The sequence below is a fragment of the Eleginops maclovinus genome, chromosome 15 (genome assembly GCF_036324505.1).
Source record: "Eleginops maclovinus isolate JMC-PN-2008 ecotype Puerto Natales chromosome 15, JC_Emac_rtc_rv5, whole genome shotgun sequence".
In the NCBI taxonomy this organism is placed as follows: domain Eukaryota; kingdom Metazoa; phylum Chordata; class Actinopteri; order Perciformes; family Eleginopidae; genus Eleginops; species Eleginops maclovinus.
Genome location: NC_086363.1, coordinates 11,327,943 through 11,350,619, shown reverse-complemented (window position 1 = coordinate 11,350,619; position 22,677 = coordinate 11,327,943). Strand labels below are relative to the sequence as shown.

General features: G+C 39.8%; 2 protein-coding genes across 2 annotated transcripts in view; one reads left to right on the top strand and one right to left on the bottom strand.

Moving 5' to 3' along the window:
* Window positions 1-1,189: 1,189 nt before the first annotated feature.
* On the bottom strand, window positions 1,190-7,641 carry ddx1 (DEAD (Asp-Glu-Ala-Asp) box helicase 1). Its single transcript, XM_063902090.1, is given in 27 exon segments — window positions 1,190-1,721; window positions 1,724-1,810; window positions 1,961-2,081; window positions 2,374-2,469; window positions 2,558-2,600; window positions 2,819-2,891; window positions 2,988-3,060; window positions 3,147-3,238; window positions 3,352-3,498; window positions 3,661-3,712; window positions 3,840-4,028; window positions 4,261-4,350; window positions 4,493-4,591; window positions 4,730-4,790; window positions 5,120-5,258; window positions 5,527-5,641; window positions 5,736-5,812; window positions 5,902-5,974; window positions 6,068-6,144; window positions 6,230-6,313; window positions 6,460-6,543; window positions 6,638-6,685; window positions 6,889-6,985; window positions 7,104-7,133; window positions 7,217-7,280; window positions 7,416-7,467; window positions 7,566-7,641. Coding segments are annotated over 27 exon segments (2,220 nt in total). The 5' UTR covers window positions 7,582-7,641; the 3' UTR covers window positions 1,190-1,680.
* A 241-nt stretch (window positions 7,642-7,882) lies between these two features.
* Window positions 7,883-22,677, top strand: part of nbas (NBAS subunit of NRZ tethering complex) — a 153,615-nt gene continuing 138,820 nt past the window's right edge. Inside the window, exons 1-10 of the mRNA XM_063902089.1 lie at window positions 7,883-8,000; window positions 8,406-8,457; window positions 8,896-8,932; window positions 10,819-10,896; window positions 11,507-11,554; window positions 12,585-12,628; window positions 15,354-15,487; window positions 17,237-17,370; window positions 19,906-20,004; window positions 22,210-22,348. Coding sequence (XP_063758159.1) covers window positions 7,908-8,000; window positions 8,406-8,457; window positions 8,896-8,932; window positions 10,819-10,896; window positions 11,507-11,554; window positions 12,585-12,628; window positions 15,354-15,487; window positions 17,237-17,370; window positions 19,906-20,004; window positions 22,210-22,348 — 858 coding nt within the window. The 5' untranslated portion in view covers window positions 7,883-7,907. The remainder of the gene's footprint in view (window positions 8,001-8,405; window positions 8,458-8,895; window positions 8,933-10,818; window positions 10,897-11,506; window positions 11,555-12,584; window positions 12,629-15,353; window positions 15,488-17,236; window positions 17,371-19,905; window positions 20,005-22,209; window positions 22,349-22,677) is intronic.

The window sequence follows — 22,677 nt, the reverse complement described above, 5'->3', positions numbered from 1 at the left end:
TTACATTACCCATACCAGGGAGATTAGGAAGTACAAAAACCTCATTTGAGAATTGATTGCATTTTCACAATTTTCCAGCTCTCTCACTCGATTCATCATTTCCAATGTGAATATATTTCGCTGGTATTCACTCTGCAGGCCGAAGTCAACGTTGTGCTCAAGAATCTCCATGATGAAATCCTGCTTGGATGAGTTCATTGCTAAGGCAAATTTAGCAACTTCGAGCAGATGAGTGTCGCAAATTGTCAAGACTGATGTTTTTCTTTGCACCAAATCCAACATTGAATTCAAGGCCGAATTTCTCAGACCAGCTGAATGGACCAAACTCTGATGATGAGAGGATTTTTTCTACACGGTTAGCACGCAACCTCCACATGTTCTGTGTTTGCATTTTTTCTTGTTCCATGTCTGACTTGTTTGGATTTTGCATCTACTCCACAATGCCCTCCTTGGTTATGTTGAACTGCAAGTGGTGGATTCCCATTTAAGTTATTTAGTTGGTAAAGGCACATGAATACTCAGACAGTTTGATTCTGGTTAAGAATTGATGTCATAGCCCAGATAACCTTTTGGGTTTTGTGACTGATTCTGTTTGCCAAAGTTTCCTGAATTTGTGGCTTTGTCCAAGACTAGATGAGACGATCAAGGGGGTAAAAACTGTTTCCCTCTGTTTGCATTTCTTCTTGGTCGATGTCACACTTATGCTCCAAGATATGCTTTAAATCATGACATTCACATGACGAACGGAAGTAATACGTTTTTTTCTTTCTGATAAAAAAAATCTGAATTCTGACTTTAAAATTTACTCTGTGAAGATTATCTATTCTCCTGAATTTATCATAAATTATTAACAGACTCAATAAATGAAATGATCAGAGGCGGCATTTATAAAGTCAGATTTCTGAGATTAGAGACTTTTTTCTCAGAATTTCTTTTTCTACCAGCAAGGTCAGAACCTCATATTGTAGAAGTACTACAGAAGAACGATGGCCTAGCTCCACATCTATAAATAATGTAATAAAAACATGTGTTCTTTATTATTTCTTTCTCTACTTCCTAATATGGTTGCTCATTCACAAGCCAAGAAACAGTGCTTTGTTTTAATGCCTGTTCGATCTTTATCTTTGTGGAGGAGAGATTTGACTAACAGCTGTAAGACAACCAGCAACAACATATAGTAAAAAAACACTGCTTTGTGAAGATTATTTATTCTCTTGAATTTATCAGAAATTATTAACGGAGACTCAATAAATGAAATGATCAGAGGCGGCATTCATAATTGTTGGAGATAGTTGCTTACTTTTTTGGAGAATTAACTCAAACTGAGCAGGCTATTACAGTTTATTTCACACAAAATACTACCAGACACTTAAATACGTTGACTTTTTAGCCAATTACTCCATAAGGAAACTTAAATATTTCATTCAACCACATCAATCAGAAAATAAAACACAATCCAACAAATAAATTTCATTAGTGTATGTATCAATGACACATTTGGCATACCAAGAGAAATAGAATTTCAACCTGTTTTACTTCTATTATGTATACTTCTTCTTCTTCTTACTATATAATAATTGCAAATTACTGTGTTGTTTAATAAAGATTCTGTTTCCTGTTGGAACATTTCTTTAACCTGTATCAGTGCCGCCTACAGTTTTAGTGCTAGTTGGGGTGTGTTCAGAAGGCTCTGAAAAGCTGGTTTGGCATGTATCCCAGGTGAGGAAGGAAGATTGGGCTTCTCTCTCGAGGTTAGCCAGTTCCAGGACCGTTGGTGCCAGAGCATCCACGTGACCCTTGTAGTTACCACCTAAGCAAGGGCAACAGGTTTGTTTGTAATACTCAAAACAACTGCAGTGGATGTTATACATATTTTTTTGCCAAGTTACCAGCAAATCTATGCAGTGATTAGCCTATTAATAATTGTAAACCAACATTTTTTAAGCAGCTTAACACATACCTCCCAAAGCCTTGCGCTGACCATAGGTGACCTTTCCATCAAAGTCATCCACTGGTACTTTGATGTCTGGCTCACACTGGATGATGGTGCACTTTAGATGCTCCTCAACATCTGACAGGAGCTGTGGAGAGAGGAAAAGAGAATAAAAGACACAAGCAGAATAGAGAATCCACATGGGGTAGTGTGGAATTACGTCATAAGGGTCAAAAGTGTGTGTGTGTGCTCGAGCTTTCAGTGCTTCCAAAATGAAGCAAATCATTTCTGCTCATCTCATTGGAGTTTTGCTTTGAATGTTTGCATCTCTTTCCTATCAAATCACCTGAAAAGCCCTCTGCTGAATTTGTTGTATATCAAATAACACGTTTTCCTTGCCGACTTGGCTCGATTTAGTTTCTTTCTACGTCTTTGTTCACCTCTTTCTCGTTGTACCAGATGGTGCAACCTCCATCCTCCTTCAATCGCGTGTTGTAGCAGCCTCTGCCTCTGTTCGCGCAAACGTGGTACCACACCTGCACATATGAAGAAAGATATTGAATATGAAATTCTTTTTATGATGTGTAATTCAAATGGATTTGCATATTTCTGTATCTCCGCTACCTTCTCCTTTTCCATAGCAACCAAGGAGATGGCCAGTCCCATTCTGCAAGTCAAAAGCAAAACATGTTTTTAACTCAAATGTATTCATTTTCAGTTCAATCATAGAGGACTGCGACATTTTAAGGTATATTGTTAAAAGGCTCAGATTGCCATGTGAGTTCACAAACAAAACTCATATGGTGAGAGAAGAAAAATAATAGTTGCAACTCTTCTTCCGCCAAAATACACAAACTCGGTTATTCTCAAGTTCTCAGGGCTTACCTCTCGGCTCTTCCGACTCTGCCGATACGATGGACGTAGTTCTGCTTCTCATCAGGCAGGGTGACGTTAATCACTTGAGGAAGATGAAGAGAGCGGTCTTTATATAAAAACGTTTACGGTTTTGTGATGACCGCTGTTACGTTTTATTTTGAAGATCTAAAATATTTACCATACGGAACTCCGTGGACGTCAATTCCTCTGGCGGCTACATCTGTGCAGACTAACAGCTTCACTTCTTTTTTCTGTGAACACAAGACGATCTTACAACACCGATAGACTGGATGTAATCCATTAAAAAAAAGGTATCATGAAGATCTTGTTCTTTTACCTTGAAACGCTCCAAGTTAGTCTTCCGCTCATTGGGCTTACGATCACCATGGAGACAAACGCAGGACAACTGGTGGTTTTTACTGTCCGGACCTAAAGAACAAGCGTTAATTCTGACAGTCGTAGAAAATAAAACATAGATTAAGTGTGCGTCTGCAATGTGATGTCTGTCTAGAGATGGCTGAAATTCTCAGTAGTACTCATACCTCCTCCTTGCTGAATGAAGTACTGTTCCATGTTATCACAGTCGATCTTGGTGCGACAGAAGATTATGGCCTGGTCCATTTTGTGCTCTTTGATGGCTCTCACTGTGTACTCGCCCTTTAGCATCTTGATGGCTTCTGACCACATTTCTAAAATCACACACATTTGTTCTTCATTATGTATTTTCACTGAAGGAAAAAACGATCTGTGCTGTTGTTTATGTAAAGGGCATTGCTCCTCTAAGATTATACTTAACAAATTAAAAAAAGAGGGTGACATTTCAGTGAACCGTGCTGCCTATCAGCTCTTACCCGCAGAGTTGGCTCCTGGTTTGGTGTTATCTTTGGCATGGACTTCATCAGTCTATCCAAAGTGAGAAGAAAAAAAAAAAGTTCACATAATCTAAACTGATATAAACTGCATTTTCCAGCCTTATAACACAAATCACATCAGTATGAAGTGTTTGTTTAGGCCAACATGAGGGACTCACCCGGATGTGGTTCTTGCCCAGGCGCTCCCACAGACGGTCGTTCTTGGGATTGACAGGCACAACCACATGGTGAACGCTCTCAGGCACAGAGTCCTCCCCCTTCAGATCCACCCATGTGGGAAAGTGCATGATCCGCTCAGACAGCTTCTTCACGTCAAACGAATGCAGCGTGGCTGAACAGACAATCACCTGGAAGAAAAGATATTAACTGAGATCATATATTTTGGCTTCCCCCCTACTTACTTGCTTTGCTTATTTTAATTCATCTGCATCTGAGATATATAAAATGTTTTCAGAAAATACCCCACAAAGGCTTTGACCGTCATCTAAGTGTGTTGTTTTGTGCTTCATTTATTGTTTAAAATAGTCTTAAAGGATATGACTGATTTTTCTTACTCATGCAATTTATCTGAAGTGTTACCTGCAGTCTCTTGCCATCAGAGGTGACCTGAGGGATTTGGTTATGAATCCTGTTGATGAAGTCTGTATAGCCTGCGGAAAGAAGGCCATCCTAAGGGACGCAGGGAACACAGAAAAATGGTGAGTGACTTCAGGGATTGTTATGCTATGAAAATCACTGATCAAAAAACAGTAGCTGTACTTTGTTGGAGGCAAAAAAATCTATGCTTCTGATTTTAATGTGTTGTACATACACACTCATCCAGGACGAGAAAGCGGACTTGGGACAGACTGAGCTTCCCGGTGGATATGAGGTCATCCAGCCTTCCGGGTGTTCCCACGACAATGTCGATCTAATTAAAATTTGGTACAAAAATCAGAATCAGGGGAGATGAACAAGGCAAAAAAAACAACAACAGTTAGTTAAAACTACTTCATCTCTGTGTCAAACAGTAAACTCAGTTATTTTGGAGACAGTACGTGGCGCCTACCCCCTGTTCCAGAGCAGCCATCTGGTCCTTGGCAGCCACACCACCAATCACCAACAGGTTCCTGTAAACCACATCAAAAAAAAATTACTGATATCAACATTTCAAATTGAGCGATGGCTCCATCTGCTGGTATAAACAGGAATTTCATATATAATAGATAATGAAGCAAATATAAATTGTATACATTTTTCAGATGTGTGTTGTTTTGTGCTTAATTTACTGTTTAAAATAGTATTAAAAAAGGATATGACTGATATTTTGTCACATGCAATTTATCTGAAGTATACCTGCAGTCTCTTGCCATCAGAGGTGACCTGCACAATTCATTTTTTGCATGGTTTTCCAATGTTTGTGAAAGCCAGTGTTGTTAATAGCTCTCTAAAATCATACCTGAGTTTGGGGTTATCCACGTAAATCCCACATTGCTTGACATTGTTGAGTGTTTGTTCGGCCAACTCTTTAGATGGCTCAATGATCAGGGCTTTGGGTGAATTGGATGTTGCCTTCACCTGACTCACTTTGGCACTGCCTGCACAAACACAGAGTAAAGAGGGCTAATCAATGCAGGAAAAGATCATATGTCACATTACTTAAGTGGTGATTAATCCATGGGTGCATCAGCAATGGTAAAATTACCGCTCTGGTAAACCGTTTTTATGTCTAGCGAAAGAAGGCTTTTATTGTGAATTGAACTATTGCATTATCTAAATTGTCTCTGGTTAAGGTGTATGATGTTCATCTCAGTTCAATTTGGTTTATGTTCTTGTTGCATATGAAATAAGGTTGTATCCACACACCTGCCTGAGTAGATTTGACTGCGTGGCCCTCTGGCGCCTGGTCCAGGGCAACAAACCCACTCTTAGGGGCATTCTTAAAGTCTTCTCCTCCAAAGTTGAACTTCAGCTCGCCATTCTTGAACACAGATAAGAAAAGAGCCATTTATATTGTGAAAATCTGACACCTGTGTTTGGGAGTTTTTTGTCCAGCATTATTTTTGATGTGATACCTTGAGCACACAGGAGGCAAAGAAGGGCTGACTCTTCACTTGTTGTTGGATCTCAAAAGCCACACCCAGGTCATTACCTGAAGAGAAGAAGGCAAGAAACATTGCTATGGAGCACCAATCCATTATTTAATCATAATAATAAGAATGATAACTACTGAGACAGCACCATTTTTAGAGAAGGAAATTTGGCCCTTGTCTAGATCCAAGTAGCATCCAATGGTATCATGCATGGTAAACTCCTGCAAAGAGGCACAATAAGAAAAAGAAAACAAGTTCAAAAAAACTATCTTGGAATTGTTTACATATCTAAATGTTCTTGGATGAATATCTACCTCTCCATAGCTGTCAAACTGCTTGTTGTTGGATTTCTTTCCAGTCCCACCAAAGCCAAAACCATACTTATCAGTACCTGGAAAGAAATAAAGATTCAATATTCTTTCAAGTCAGACAGTTTGTTAGAGGTTGTTGTATCTTGAAAAGCATGAAAGACTAACCCAAGTCTAGGGCTGCCTGACTGGTGGACCACCCAATGCGACATAGACCCTGGTCATGGCAGGTCACCTCATAGTAGTACTTCCCTGGACAAATAAAGACATAGATAAGAACCGGCAACAGTTGCAAATAAATAAATAAATGCTTGTTCATTTTTGTAAGTTTATCAAATAAATGGTTGGTTCCATGTGAAATGCATGTATGTTGTCATGCTGAAGTGTGCATTACACACCTTTGGTAACCCCTTTTGTAGAGCGACAGCCATGCCACTCTTTAAACTCCCTGCTCTGGCAGCACAGTCCATCTGGACCAATTGCTGTACGGGTAAAAAGCAAAGAGAGCAGAGCTTCAGGTTAGACTGTCCTTAAGTGGTGGATTGTGACATTACATGCTATTTTTTCTCTGCTTACCAAAAGCTGGGCTGCGGTCGTAAGGATTCATCTGCCAATTGTTAAAAACTGAGTCAAAAGAAAGAAGCAAGCAGGTTAAACATCTGCAGGGCGCAGAACACCACTTTGTAATACCATGGATCCTTATATGAAACTGGCCTTTTGAGGTCTATACGTCTAGAAAGTTCTGTGCAATGTTATGAACATGCTTTAGCTGGCATGTGAAACACAGAGACTGCAGAAAAGAATCTTTGATATTAGGGGGGTCTCACTAGTTCCTCCAGTCTTGATGGAAGCTCTGCCCGTCTTCCCCTCCATCTGATCCTTCAGGGTCTCATACACAATCTGGATCACTGGGATACTGAAGGCCTGTGGATGAGAAATGATTACACGTATGTTTTAAAGGTTTCTAACTTCGTCTGCTGTTTAAATGCAAATGGTAGAGGTAAGGTTGTATTTATAAACTGACTGGTTGTCAATTACTTACCCCTGTTTTACCACTACCAGTTTCTGCTGCCTGAAAAGGGAACACAAAAGGAAAACGATACATAAACTTGCAGAGTTCAAATTTTGAATAAGAAATAAAGAGGGGAGGCCTACCATAAGCACGTCTCCTCCCCCAAGAATAAGTGGAATAGACTCTGCCTGGATGTCAGTAGGCAGCCTGAAATGCAATGATTGAAATATATTCGTTTAGTGTCAACTGGTAAGCTTACATTAACTTCTAAAAGGTCAAAACAATGTGCACAGATATCTCAAAACAGACGTAGATTTTGCCGAGTAAGCCCGATTTACTTACAGCCAGTCTAACTCTTCTACAGCTTGCGCTATTTCAGCCATGACACCCATTTCTGTTGAACAAAATACATATTAAATATTTCACTGCACTCATATGGTTGAATTGAATAGAACTGTGACATCAAGACGGTTATTTGATAGATATTCTTACCACAAAACGCTGCCATAATTGCTGCAACGAATATAACTTCAACGGATGTTAACGTGTTCGGCTCGGTGCAACTCCTTTAGTGGTCCTGCAAATAAGCCTTACATCATTGGTTCCGGTTGGAGAATTAGTTCATAAAATACGGTCAATATATCATTGCAAAAAATACAAGGAGTGCTACGACAGAATATCTGTCTGTGTTCAAAAATCATAGTATTTAAGGTATTATCAAGCCTTGAAAATACATTAGTTAAGCTGTTAAATACATTCTCCAAACGCGGTGTCCTGATAAATATTGTCCAGTGCTGCTCCCCGTAGACTTTTTGACAGGCAGTCCAAGTAAACATGGCTGAGGAAAGCCTGATAGAAGGCGAAGATGAAAATATTTTGTACGATTTACTTGTCATTAACGAATGGCCGGCAGAGACAGACACTCAGGTTGGTCAGACTTCTTTATTCCACGTTTTTCAGTTTGGTGTGGGAATATTTAGTTGAACATCTATTTGTAAAAAAATCACCCTCCGAGAGTCAACACTTAATCAGTTGCATGGATTCAGCCACGTAGCATAACACACTGCTAGCCAAATCCTCACGTTCTCCTTGCACACTGACATATAGTGTAGCTGTACTTTTTCATCATGATTACTTTTGCAATCAGCAGTTAAGGTCCATTCATACGGTAACATGGATTTTTTGCGCCATTAAGCGAACCATAGCCTAAAAAGTATGTGGGTGCTAGCCTAACTTTGGTGCTTCCACACGTTAATTAAAGTTAATAAATACTAAAGGATGACCCCGATATGACCACTGTTCTAACATGTTACTTTCATGTCACATTTGCAGTTGCGAGGCAACAAGGAGCACAACACATCAGTTATTGCCAAAGCAGTGACAGGTAAGCTTTTTTTTTTTTGGTTACCTAATTGCATAGCGAAATTGGGCGCTGTACTTTATCACCTGGCCGTGACTGTTATCTTTTACAAAGGTTGTCTGTTCACTCGAATTTTAGCCCATAAGTATGCAAGATATCTAACTAAGTAAGATATCTAAGTTTCCTTCCTAGCTTTATAACCAATGAGACACATGTTCCCAAATCTTACTGTAGGAAGTGCCAGTACATGATCCTGAGACCTGGCTATATATCTGTAGTGTTTATAATAACATCCTTTGAATTAATTGGGGTAAAATGACTGATTTTCATGTCCTATATGTCCTTGTTTACATTGCCTAAACTTTAATATAGAATGGGACAAGAGACAGGTGGTCCATCAAATATGTAATTATCACAGGGTTACCATTGGTATGCTTACTAACTGTGATATATTTATTACAGGGCCATTCCGTCTGGTGTTGCACTACTTGTGGTACAGGTAAGTTTATCATTAATATGCTGACAGTTTCACATGACTTGACATTATTTCACAGTGTAATGGTCTGATATGCCACATGCAACAGTGATTCATAATGCTTATGAGTTGCACGAGTTTTAGAACTGAGGTGTGTGACTGTGTTTGACTACATAGCATTTAAAAAACTGTATTACTTTAAATGTCTGTAGATGCTTGTATGGAAATGGGCTATCTTTATGAATTTAAAAGTGGTTGTGTATTTCTAAATACTGACTATGAAATCATTTTTGGATCAGGACTGCAAAAAGTCTAACAATAATAATAAAACAGTATTTTATTTTTTTATGACTACTTAAAAAGAATAAAAGGATCAAGTGTAACCTTGTTCAATTCGACAAGACCCATTTTACTAGTTTTATTATTTGACCAAAATAGGCCTATGCTTTTGGCTTTAAACTGGAATTAAATCATTTATAAATAATAAGACACAACTGTTGATTGGCTGTAATGCAAAGCTTTAGATTTACATTTTGTTTGCACAAGCTGTAATTGTGGAAATTTGTGTTTAGAATCCTTCTCTAACTCAGATTAAAAATAAAGCTAATAAGCGTCTAAATGCAATAGATGTGAATAGGACTACACTTTGTCGGGAACCCTACCAGTCTTATCTGTGTGCATCATTTTGTTTTTACCTTGCTCTTATTGCACAGTATGTGTTGAAACCTCTTAACAGATGGCTTTATCCAGCCTGCAGTGGATTCTGTAGTGGTGAAGCACCAAGGCCTGCTTATCTCATCAGCAGGGGGTTGGCTAGCACCATCAATAAACCCCATTAAATATTTAAGATATCCTCTAGTCAAGCTTGTCTCTTAGCTTCCCTTCTCTGTTTGTGGATGAGAAATCTGGGATTTTATTACAAATTACCCAACAGAATGGGCTGAATGCCTTCCACGTGCGGATGTAATACAAACATGCGATGATGATGAACTTTTAAATGCCTATTTTAGTTGCTAAACAAGATTGTGAGAATACATTGTACCAAATCATCAACTGCACAGCAAATCAAAACAATCCAATAACACCAGCGGTGGCAGTTGCAAAATCTCCACGACTTGCACACCGGGAAAGTCAGTTTACAGGAACTCAAAACCAAAATGCACCCTTCACATCAACATCGTTTGACAGTTCATAATGTATACGTTAAATAACCCCTAAATTAATTAATTAATTAATGAAATAATAAATAAAGCTGATTTCATGGCCAGTACATTTATATTTTTATGATGATTTATATTTTACACATTTTTATTTAATTTCAATTAAATTTCATTTAAACAAAACATTATTTAGCTTTAATTTAATCTTAAATTATTTCTATTTTTTATTGTACTTTTATTATTTAATTCAAGTTAATGTAATTGAACTCTTTTTATTTTTTCAAATGTTTTTCAGATGTTGGGTATTGTATTTGTAATGTTACTGAATGTTAAGTTAATTGATACACATTTTTTATCTTGTACACTTTTAAATTATATTTCGTTTTAATAACAAATGATCTCATCTGTGTTAATATAGCTCCTGTTCACACTTTAATGTAGTGATCAATGTTTTATATTGGATTCACTTCCTTTTCAACCAATCACTCTAGACATAGTGAATAAGAATGATGTCATCCATAGCAACAGGTTGCACTCGATGCTTCTCTTTTCCCTGGGGATCAGTCTCGCAGTAAAAGTGGCTCTCATCAGCTTTGTGAAAGTTTAAGGGAGGAGACTCTTTGCTGGGAACTTTTATCCCTCTTTGGAAGAACTTCTACTAAGTAAAGTTATTACGTTTTAGCTGTTTCTTGTTCTGATTCATTAAGGTGTTTATTCCGTGATTTGTTTGTTTGATTCCATAAACCTCAGCCCCTCCAGCTCGTGTCTCCCTCTGGGTCTTGTGCGGCTGGCCCAGAAGCAGATCAACTGGCAGCTGGTGCTTGCAAGGTGCTACACACACACACAGACACACACACTCTCTTTGTGATCAATACCTGAAAGCAGGCCATTTTCTTGCTGACTTGTACTAAGCCTCCCTCCCGTTTGGTTTCCTCTCTCTTTTCCTTATCCCCTTGACTAATAATTTAATTCTACTCACTACAACAGACACACCTAACAGAAAGGCTGTTTTTAATTGGCCATCGATCCCAGCATGTAAGATGGCGTTAAGTGCGGACAAATGATGCTGCGGATTGACATTAGCTTGATGTGTTAGATCCTACAATTTCATTCCTGTCTGCCTTTAAACCTTTCTCCTTTCATTTAAATTCCCTATTCATCCCGTACTATCTATCTTTAACTATCTTTTTTCTGTTTAATGCTCCTGATTATTATTGTTTCTCCTGTCTTCAAGCCATCCAACATTGGCTCTCACTACAGTCTTTATCTCCCATTCAAACTGCCCCTCTAGACACACACTCTTATCTTCCTTAATCACCATGGATTCATTTCACCTCCACTTTTTAAAATGTTAGTAATATTCACATCCTACCAGCCTTTGCTCTCTTTGCTTTCTCTCTCTTGATCATTCCTGACCGTCCTCTTGTTCTCTCCACAGTAATGGCAAACTGTTGGCAGTGGTTCAGGACCAGTGTGTGGAGATTAGGTAATTATTGAACTCTATCCCGCAGTTTGAAGCTCCCTGTCTTTGTGTGTGCGAGTGATAGAGTTTTAATTAACAAGATGGTTAATCACATCTCCCTTTTAAAAAATTTTTTATCTGCAGTCTAAGCTTGTATCTAAAGAATAAAGCATCAATACTAATAATGAAAGACAACTCAATCAGTCATAGGAGAACACATTTGAATCAATTTAGCAAACCTTTTGTGGCACTTCGGGCTACATAAACTAAATTAAAACAAATTGAAAACCCAATTGCTGCCTAAATGTTTTCATCATCGACCAAAGCATACATGCACATGAGCGTGTTTGTGCTCATTTTGAGCTGTGGTAATTATTTTCCGACACAAATCCAATTTCCCCCTTACACGGGAAAAATGTGCCCGCTCAGCAGTGAGCTCCATTGACACAATGTAGTGCTTTAAATGGAGCAACATTGAAATGAAAATCAATAGCAATAAAGCAGGTATACAAATATGTCTTGCTCTCTCCTCGGCAGATTTGTCTCAAAAGGCTGCTTTCCTCTTGACCCTCTGCGTAATTGAAAGTCATTTTCACGTACATATCAACACGTACAAATAAAGAATGTATCTGATATTACTGCGCTCTGAGAACTGCGTTGGTTGACCCGATGTAATCGAGACCAATCTCCTCTTATGCCTCAGATTGATGTACTGGGTTTTTCCGTAGTCCTTTGTACACACCCCTGTTGTTAAATCACAGAGTGTGTTATAGACTTGCTTTATGGCATTTGTCGGTGTGAGTGGGTGTGTTGTCAGCTCAAGGCCTTATCCATTGAGCTTTGTTTAAGAGTCTGTCTAAACACTGCCCACTCAAGACCCTGTCTGCTCGATCCATTGAGCTACTACAGCTCAGAGGCCATAAGTGGCAATTATAACCCACATTATATCAGGTCATGAAAGGCTAAAAGTATGTATAGTTGCACCCTTGGGTGTGTGTATCCTCGTCGTGGAGTGTAATATCGCTGCTTTTTCACTGGTGTGTGTGCTCCTCAGGTCTGTGAGAGATGACTTTGGCTCGGTGATTGGAAAGTGCCAGGGTAAGTCCCTCTCCGCCGTTTAATTTGTGAAATGCTGAAGCTCATAACATGGTTTCAACTTGTAGTCTTCATTTACAGTGTCCATAGCCTGTGTTCGAACACTACTTTGAGTTTGTTTCAAAGAGAAATATCAACCATGGTGGCTAATTGGATTGTGTGAGAGGGATAAAGATAAGCACCCTAATCCCATACGCTGCCACTCCATTAAACGCAGCCTCGTAGTGTCTGATAAAATAAATTGCCTTTATTGTTTGATTAGCTATTAAATTAAAATGGCCTGCTGCGTTGGTATTAATTACGCCAAACATGGGGATGCCCAAACTTTCCAGAAGTAAATACACTTTGATGTTAAAAACTCCTACTTTATTATTGGGATTTTTTATACTTGGTTTCCGTTGGATTACACAACAGTCAAAGTTGACATGAAAATCCTACTCATGGTGTCTTTAAAGGTCACTTATTATGAACAATCAATTTATTCATGTCTTTTATACATAAATATGTGTCCCCTCTGTGTTCAGAGATTCAGAAAGTTTCGGGAAAAAAAATATTCTCTCAGATGAGAAGAATTGGCTGAAGCAACAACTTCACTGTAGCAACTTTCACTGGGAATGATAAATAATTCTACAACCACAAACAGAACAAAATGTAATTTATACATAGATATAACTGCAAAAAATCTCAATATATTTATTATTAGAAAAAATTAATACAAAAAAGAAAATCTTCCAGAAACTAAAATCCCTGAATGAGTTCTCCACTTTTAGCCTTCTCCCCTCTCCTTTTTAAATACATTTTTTTCCGCATTTTCGTCGTCTTTCCCGCCCCTTCTCTGGCTCTCTCTTTCTCTCACACTGTATTGGTCCGGCTCAGGCTACTTGTCATTGTGGCCCATTGTTCTAATGTCTCTGACTGTGGATAACAGTAGCCCCTGGGCCTGTGAAAACCCAGCCTCCCTCCTATTTTTCATTCCATTTTTATCTCTCCTTTTCATTTTACTTTTACTTCATTTCATTTCACGGAGATTTGTCCTAATGGATTTTGCTGTGATCCTGCCTTTTAATGGCTTTTCCTTTAATGGAGGAGTGTGTGCGTAACTTTTTCCTGCACGTACATGCGCTTGTGTGAATTCAACCCCGTGCGTGAATGCATCTCCTGCATCCACACCTGTGTATCACTCCCTGTCTCTTTCTCCCCCCCTCACCTCCCCTCCCCTTCCCTCCCTCCCTCCCTGCTCCTGTTACAGTGGAGTCGTCTCCCGCCCGTACATATTTCATAAGTGTTGAGCTCTGATAAATGCATCCGTGAGGCTTTAGATAGAAGGCTTCTGTTGGGTCGTTGAGTGTAATTCTCCCCAACTTACACCCCCGCCATTGCTGGGAGAAAAGAAGAATAAAAAAAAACCAAGTAAAAGCAGGACAGTAGCATCCAATTTTCCAGCTCCCGAAAAAAGCCATCTATGTGGAAATGGAACCCTCTCAGCCGCAGAACAACATACTGTATACAAATCATAATGGGAGCGAAACAGGAGGGTAGGCAGCGTGTGAGTGAAATGGAAAAAAAGAAGAAGATTGAAATAGGAAGAAAAAGAGCAACAAAAGAACAGATTACCTATGCCTCCTACAATGGCTGCATGTTGTTGTCTGCTCTTCCTTAGCTGAAAGTCTCAAAGGTGCGTTAAATCGCCTACTTCCCGAGGTCCTTTCTGATACTAAGGCCTTAAAATTTGGGGAGCTATTATTCCTCTCAGTGGGTGCCGTACTCATTGTTTTCTGGTCTTTCTTTTTATTCTACTTCTCTCTTACTTCCATTCTCTTCCCCTCTCAATGTCTGTCTCGCCTCCCACCTTTCTCCTTTGTTCTTCATTTAAAATTCTAGTCATACAATATCCGACGCCTCCATTCGTTTGCAGTATTGCCCACCAGGGGTTGCGGCAGCATTCCTCAGCCAAGAAACTCGATACAATAAACGCCAATAGCGCTGTTATGTGATATCAACAAAAACATAACTTCCTTTTCATAACTTTATTGCTTAGCAGACGCGGCACCCGTGGTGGCATATTACGCCTCACACTGTTTCTTTATGCGAAAGGGTGTATCTTGAATACTTCATTGTTGTTGTACCCAAAACATTGTGCACATGTTTGTACAATAAAGTTTGTACCCTATTTCCCTCATGCTGTTTAATGTCTCATAACGAAATCAGGTATTCAAAACAGATCTGGGATCAGCCGCAGCCCTTCAATCAGAGGGGAATATGACAGGGAAGCCTTGAGAAATTGCCAGCAGGCGGAGTTGTGCTTTATCACAGCGATATGGTTACACTCACAGCACTGCTGAGCCAGCAGATTGGTAAAACAGTAGCCTATACTTCAATAAAAGCTGGATTTATGATCTCCTCCCCCTCCCTCTCTGCCTCTCCACCTTTCTCCCCCCTCTCATCGGGAGCATGCCTGGGAAACTGTGCATGTTTAAGAGGCAATTGTTGAGATGTATTACCCTAACTATGCTTCATACTGTACATGAATTGGATAGGTCCTTAGACACACTGTGAGGATGTATGGCATTAGCTTCATCCTTCTTCTACCATCTGGATCCATCATTGGCACTCCTCACAACACCAGAGAGTCTGCTTTAATAACAAATCCCCAGCTCCCTGAATCTCTCCTCACCCTTTCTCTGTTTGTGTGTGCTTTCAAGTCTTTCTTTTTCTTCTCCTGCCACAGTGCCAAAGGACCCAAACCCCCAGTGGCGAAAGGCGGCATGGAGCCACGACTGCACCCTGCTGGGCTACGCCGACAGCACTGGCACCGTGCGCCTCTTCGACCTCATAGGCAGCGAGCTCTTCGTCATCCCACCGGTAACCGTGCCAGTCCTTCCTCCTCTGATGGCATCCAACACCCGCAGTCCCCAAACAAGCTGACTTTGTTTCCGAAATGCCTTTTACTTTTATTTTGCATGCAGTGATGCTAATGATACGTGATCAGGCAGGTGTAGCATATGGGAACTCAGCATTAACTTGGTTTCTTGTTAGTATTATCGTATTCTTCTCAGATGACTGGTTCAAATACAATGTTTATAAACCTAATGACTAGATCGAAAGAAAGGCAATGGCTGTTGATAATGATAATTGTTATAATTCTAAACAGTTTTTTTTTATAATTAAGTAATTTTTTATTGCGAAATAGCCAGAAAATGTTGAGTTTTCCTGCTTATTAATGCTTTATATTAAACTGAATATTTTTGGGTTATGAAAGGAAAATCTTAACATATTTATTCAATCAAAAGAAAAAATAAATACAAAAAAGAAAATCTGACCCAATGCGTTCTCCAAAAGGTTTTCACTATTTTCAGACAATTTATAGAATAGTTATTGAACAATTAATGAATTTTATTTAGTTTGATAAATCTCACAGACAGAGTACACAGACAAGCACATGAAATACAGCAGGCATATAATAATGTAATATATAATTTCATCTAAATCGAAATGTATCAAGAAAAATAAATGTGACATTAATACATATTAAAAAAAAATATATATTTTTTCAAAATAAATCATCCAAAGATTTATAAATTGGCTAAGTCCAGCTTGTTATCCTTACCATCTGATTTGACTGTACCTCTATAGTGACATAGTTATGCGCTCTCACACATCCATAATCGGGGCTCCTGAGAGCGCTTGGGCTGTGTTCTGTTCTAGTGAAGCACACTTTCACTGGGCACTTTGAGCTGCCTGTCACCTTTCTTAAAAGAAAACGACTCTCTGTCAGACGCCCTCTGGGCCCTCTTTGTCTGTCATGTCTGCTTTATTCATTCATGTGTCTGATGCTTTTTCTCATCTCCCTTTCTCCATCTTTGCTCATACTTTCCCAACCTTTTCTTCTCCATCTTCATCAACTTCTCTCTTTAATTTTTCACACCCCTCCCTAGATCCTCCTCGAGCATTTCTCTTATTCTCACATGTCTGCCTCTGAGTTGCTCTGCCATACCCTCTTACTTTAATGTCCTTTGTGTGCTACATGTTGTCATTCCTCCATTTCTATCCATCATTCTTTTTGCCCCTCTATCCGCCCTGTCAGAGATGATGAGCGCAGACACTCGTCCTTCTCCCCATCCGTCGGTCCTTTAGTGCGACTCTCCTTCGTTATGTAGCTACAGTATGTGTGTCTGCGCACTTCCACCAGCACCCCCCAAACTCTGTTCCTCTTGTTTGTCACTGTTAAGTGCACACGCCTGTGACATTCTGCTATTTCTGGAGGAGAAGATAACATTTTTGACATAGAGTATGCTATGATGAAAAAAAACTCTGATTTGCCTCCCTACATCCCCAGTCTCCCTTTCACTTTTTGTGTGTCTTATGTTTTGTTCCCTGCCTTTCCTGTCGCATCATTTTCTTTCTTAATCTTTTTTCTCCCCGTCTCTTTAATGTTCTTCAACAATTGCTGTTGATGTGACACATCTTTGTTGTGTGTCCTTGTACGAACTTTGTGGGGGCACAAACTGATAGATAATTATACACAATTCATCTTTTTTTTAATTTCCTCTATAATTTACATCAGTAACTTTCACACTGTTGTTGACTCTTCTTTTTTTATTTGCCTGTCAGGCGGTGAGTTTTCCTGGGGATTTCAGTTGTGCAGTGGCCGGCCTGATCTTCCTGGAGTACACAGGCGGCGCCCATTGGTCGGCCGAGCTGCTCGTTATCACATACGGAAGCGGGCTCAAAAGCTACCTAGTCAGGTGAGAGACAAAACTGCTTCAGTCATACACCTTAAAATAACAGAGTTCTGAAATCACCTTCTCGGTTACACTGTCTTAACTACAGTACATTATCTTAAGTTGTTCTCTTTTCAAGAATTATCTTAGACTGTAACACCAAAAATACTACCTTTTATTACCGTCTATGTTTTGTGCATTTTTCTGTTATGCAGCTCAAATAGACAACCATTCTGGAATGCGTATTACTCTTCTAATTTAAATACATAGAAGTACAAAATATTCTAACTTTTATATAACTAGAAAGGCACAGGGAGAGCTGCCAAGGTCGTCTATAATTGAAAAACAAAGCATGAATGCACCCTTTTACGAGGATCCGCTCCAATGTGTTATTAGTTCTTCCTTGGCCCATCTTCCTAAGATAGACATTTTATCAAAATTGGGACAGGGTTTTTTCCGTTATCCTGCTGACAAACAAACCAAACTGGATGCACAATCTTCTATGGACCCGACTCTTCACATCTTACTCTCTAATTGAGATAGGAACTAATTTGTTCATTCACATTTAAACTGACATGCCTCTTTTTATTTGAAATATGAACTCCACAGGGCTCCTTGCTGCTGATTGGCTTGAACACCTGCCCTATAACTTCCCTTACCCTTCCAAAATGTATATGAGTAAAACCGATATCCAAAGTATCGAAGACCATAAGAAAGAGGAAGTAGAAAAACCTAACATGTACTGGACATTTTTCAAATCAAACATCTTTCTGCTTCCTGTGTAGTGCTGTAGAAACGTTCCCACACAGACAGGAGCGTGACTGTTAGAGTCTGTGCAATATGTCGGAGAGTGCACACGGCCTCAAATAGTGGGAACTTACATTTCGACTGTTCATCTTTCTCTTCAATTGCCATTTCATCCTCACTTGATGATTACACTTTCAGGTCTCCTGTGTTTACCTTCAAACTTTTGTCAAGCTATTTTGCCCTGAGGCTTACAGTGTTTACACTTTAGCCGGCACTTCACTTATCATCTTCTTCAGTTTACACACTTAAACCCCGGCACTTTGCCTCATAGGGCAGCTCCTTTCAGTGCTTCCCCTTAACCTCCTGGACCAAAACCTCTTTCAGCACTGCCATTGCTTTCGGTATTTGAAACAGACTACAACTACAACTCAAAGTCTTTCAGTATTTTAAACGTTTTAGCAGCACAGTTTCAGCGTTAAGCACACGTAAATTCACCCTTATCTCACTGCCCACTTTCAGGAGTTTTTCTTATCCGCTTAACCATCTGATTTTAATGCATCTACTTTTTACTCCACCCCATTTATAGTAAGACTGGATGCTTTATGCTTGTCTATATTTTAACGTTAGTGATTCCTCTCTTTGCATACCAATTCCCCCACTTGCCAATCCAAATACACATTTTGAACATCTGATTAATGACATCTGAGTTTGTGCTTGCGGACCGGCGTGCGTGCTTTTCTCGTGGCTGCCCACACTGTCCCTATTTAATTAAGCATTATTTAATATGGTATTATTTCACAGATATCCCATTTCACTCTGTATGATTGCTGCTGTCACAGCCTCGGTGCGCTGACACCCCAACACACGGGAGGAGATGTGTGCGAGTGTGTGTTGAATCTTGATCAGACGACTTGCCGTGACTTCTGCGTGACCAGGGATGTTTGAAAATGATGATTTACTTTTCTATTACAGGCAGATAAATGGTGTTCGCTGCCTTTCAAGCCACCAGGGTGTGTGTGTGTGTGTGTGTGTGTGTGTGTGTGTGTGTGTGTGTGTGTGTGTGTGTGTGTGTGTGTGTGTGTGTGTGTGTGTGTGTGTGTGTGTGTGTGTGTGTGTGTGTGTGTGTGTGTGTGTGTGTGTGTGTGTGTGTGTGTGTGTGTGTGTGTGTGTGTGTGTGTGTGGAGGTAATCAAAATGTGTGAGCTATTTGCTCCAGATTTACTCTGAAAATGCTGGCTTGTTTTTAGAGATTCATTTTCAGAATGGATCTCATTCTCACTCCTCTTCATGTGACTGCATTTCAATATTTTCACATAAACACTTTGAATTACAATTTCAGAATTATGGCAGAGCCTCCACAGCCATATTTCTCACTCTCTCTGTCGAGCCCCATGCCAATATTTCTGTAGGTGTGCTCACAAACACACAAACGCTTCACTGCGGCATAAAAGCCAAACATCTGAAACAAGTTTTCCTCGTTTCTTTTCTCAACATGCCTTTCTCCTTCTCTCCGTACAGTTTACATAGCAGGGAAACTTTTCCCCAATGAGCTATCTCCAAACAAATTACACGACATCTCCTCTAATACAAATCTAATTTAGATTGCCCACTTAAATTAGATTATATATTTTGCCATGTCTCATTTTTAATTGCAGCCGGGATTTGAAATTGCTCTGTCATCTTGGCTAAAACAGCTTTGTCGCACCATTAACATTTTGCCCATGAGTATTCATGTTCTGATTGTTTATGGGCCAGAGTTAAATTATAGTTGACTTGTCATGTGACTATCCTCTCTCTCCCTCTTCTCTTTCAGTGTGGGAACCAATCAGAACTTCCAAGAGAACCACAGCTTCAGTTTCTCCGCTCACTACTCCCACGGAATCACCTCAGCTATTTACCACCCTGGACACCGGTATGTTTGTCGGCAACAATCCATCACCCTAAGTTCTTGTAGAATTGTATTTTTTTATTTTTAAAGGGGTCATGTTATGCTTTTTGGGTTTCCCCTGTCTTGGACGTATTTTATAGGTTTTTGTGCATGTAGGTGGTCTGCAAAAGCTAAAATCTCAAAGTTCCCTCTAGAAGGAGATTCCCCCCCGTGACGCCTCGATTGGACTCCTCTGTTTACTTCCTTAACATGGCGACATCACTATGTATCACTAGTGTCTAGCGCTCCAACACATTGTACCTGATAGGCTAAGGGGCGGGACATCCCTAAGTGGTTCACCAATCACAACAGAGCCGGCCAGTTGACCAATCAGAGCAGACTCGGCTCTGGTTTCAGACAGAGGGTGAAAAGAGGTGCTGCAGAACAGGCAGTATGAGAAAAATAAAGAGCTTTTTGAACATAAAAGAATGTAAACATGTAAAAGTAGAGGCATTAAATACAAATATGAAATCTGAAAATGAGCATCATAGGGCCCCTTTAAAAAATAAGCATTTTTGCCTATATAGTATTTCCCTTTTTAATCCGTCAATGACAGCGTAATTAATGCCTGGAGCCTTAATTTGACACCATTAGTGATTTTATTTTCTCTTGTGGCCTCCTCATTTGGAGCCCACTTCTATTACAACAGTGTTTCATCAAGGCTGTTGTTCATTTACATTCAAGGATCTGCAGACTTCCTTATAAATCCTTTGAATCAACTCTCATCCCTTAAACCCGTTGCAGCCGATGATGTATCTTAAAAATCTGTGTGATTTCAAACACTTTCATCATTTGACATCTAGGGGCAACATGTCGTCAATATACTCGTAAATATGTCGCATATTGATCGCCGCTCTACAACTTAGCGGGATTTTACTGCATTGCAGTTCACTTTTTACTGATGCTTTATTTTTCTATAAAAAAAGTTGCTTGTGCAGTTAAATCTAACAGCAACACATAATGAAATTTGTACTATAAATATCAGTTACGAATACAAGGATCTTATGCCGACATTATTGCCCAGGCACAATATGTTACATTATGGAATCGGGCCAATTGGCTTACTCAGGGATAAATGAGCCAATCACTTTAATACCTGCAGGAATCCACTATAGCCATCTAAAATGCCCTTGGCCCTCCTCATCACGTAGCATTCAAAGTTTCGGGTTAATTATGTCTGGCTCACGCCCGCGACCTCACTGTTTTCACAACGCTCTCCCGGTCTGCACTAACCAGATTTAGTTTGGCCGGTGAAGCTTGGTTTGGCAGTTTAATGGGTTTTGGCAGCTACTGTCAAGTGCTTGCCAGCTGATAGATAAGATGAAACTTTAATGATCCCTGCGTAAAAACTGGGTCAGCAACAGAGAGAATAGGATAGAAGTAAGGGGAAGGGCGAGGTGAGAAGCTGAAAAAAAATATGAAAAAATGATTTCAACAGCTGAATACTGAACAATAATAATAATAAATATATAAGACCTTCAGGCTCGAGATGCTTTGTAAAACAGCGACCGTTTTAAGTTATGTGGTTCACAGATGGCATTATAAACTCATAAATGTTTCCAGATGTGCATTTAAACACTGTGATCTTTTCATTATCAGAATGTGTCTGCAGATTTTGTGATTGAACATCTGTTTTAAAACCTTACTATTAGTTGACTTTAAAGTGGCTTGTGTCACAAGCTACTATCTTAACACAAACACGTGTCTGCTGTCAGTTGATAAACTCACCCTCAGCTTTTGTTTCTTACTAAATGTGTACCTTCTCTGCACCAGGGGGCAGTGTTGAGCTGGAAAGCACTGTTTCCCCCTGAGTTCCTGACCACCGTTGCATTTTCACTGCAATCGCAGGCCAACTGATCACTGTGGTCATTGTGGTATTTTTCCTGCCATAAAAACATTGATTCCAACCAGCCTTTTACTTTTCATGAATAGCTTTTCTATCCACACTTTAGCTAAATGGCACTACAGTAGTGGGGGAAGCTCAACAGATATTCCTGGCTTCAACCCCAGGCTGAAGGGATGACCTCACAGTGACCAAATTAATTTGCTGTCCTTGTTATGCAAAGATAATTGATCCGTCAGGGGCACTAGCAATGAGTGTGTGTGTGTGTGTGTGTGTGTGTGTGTGTGTGTGTGTGTGTGTGTGTGTGTGTGTGTGTGTGTGTGTGTGTGTGTTTGTGTGTTTGTCAGATTGCTGCTGGTGGGAGGCTGTGAGTCGGGGGATGATTGCACGTCCAAGGCATCGTGCTATGGGATAACTGCCTGGCGGACTCTGTCTGGCTCGCCACACTACAAGCAGGTCACCAGCTACGAGGACGATGTCAGCGCGGTGAGGAGACAACACACAGACACACAGACATGTTCGTGCACCAGCTATTCATGCAGGGTCTTACTAGGGCTGCACAATATATCAGGATTTTGTAAAAGTCATTGTGATATCGACTTGCCCGATAAACGTATCACAAAGGACAAGATTGCATTCAGTGATTGATCGGTTGATGAGAATATAAGTAGGAAGTAACTTTTCAACATGATTCTTTAACATTCTTTTGTTATGGGTGCTTTCTGCGCTCAGTGTAATTTTGTTCAATGGCTTTGTTGGAAATACATCCCTTTTTATTTTATTTTCATTTAACAAGCGATTTGGCTTCTAGCAGT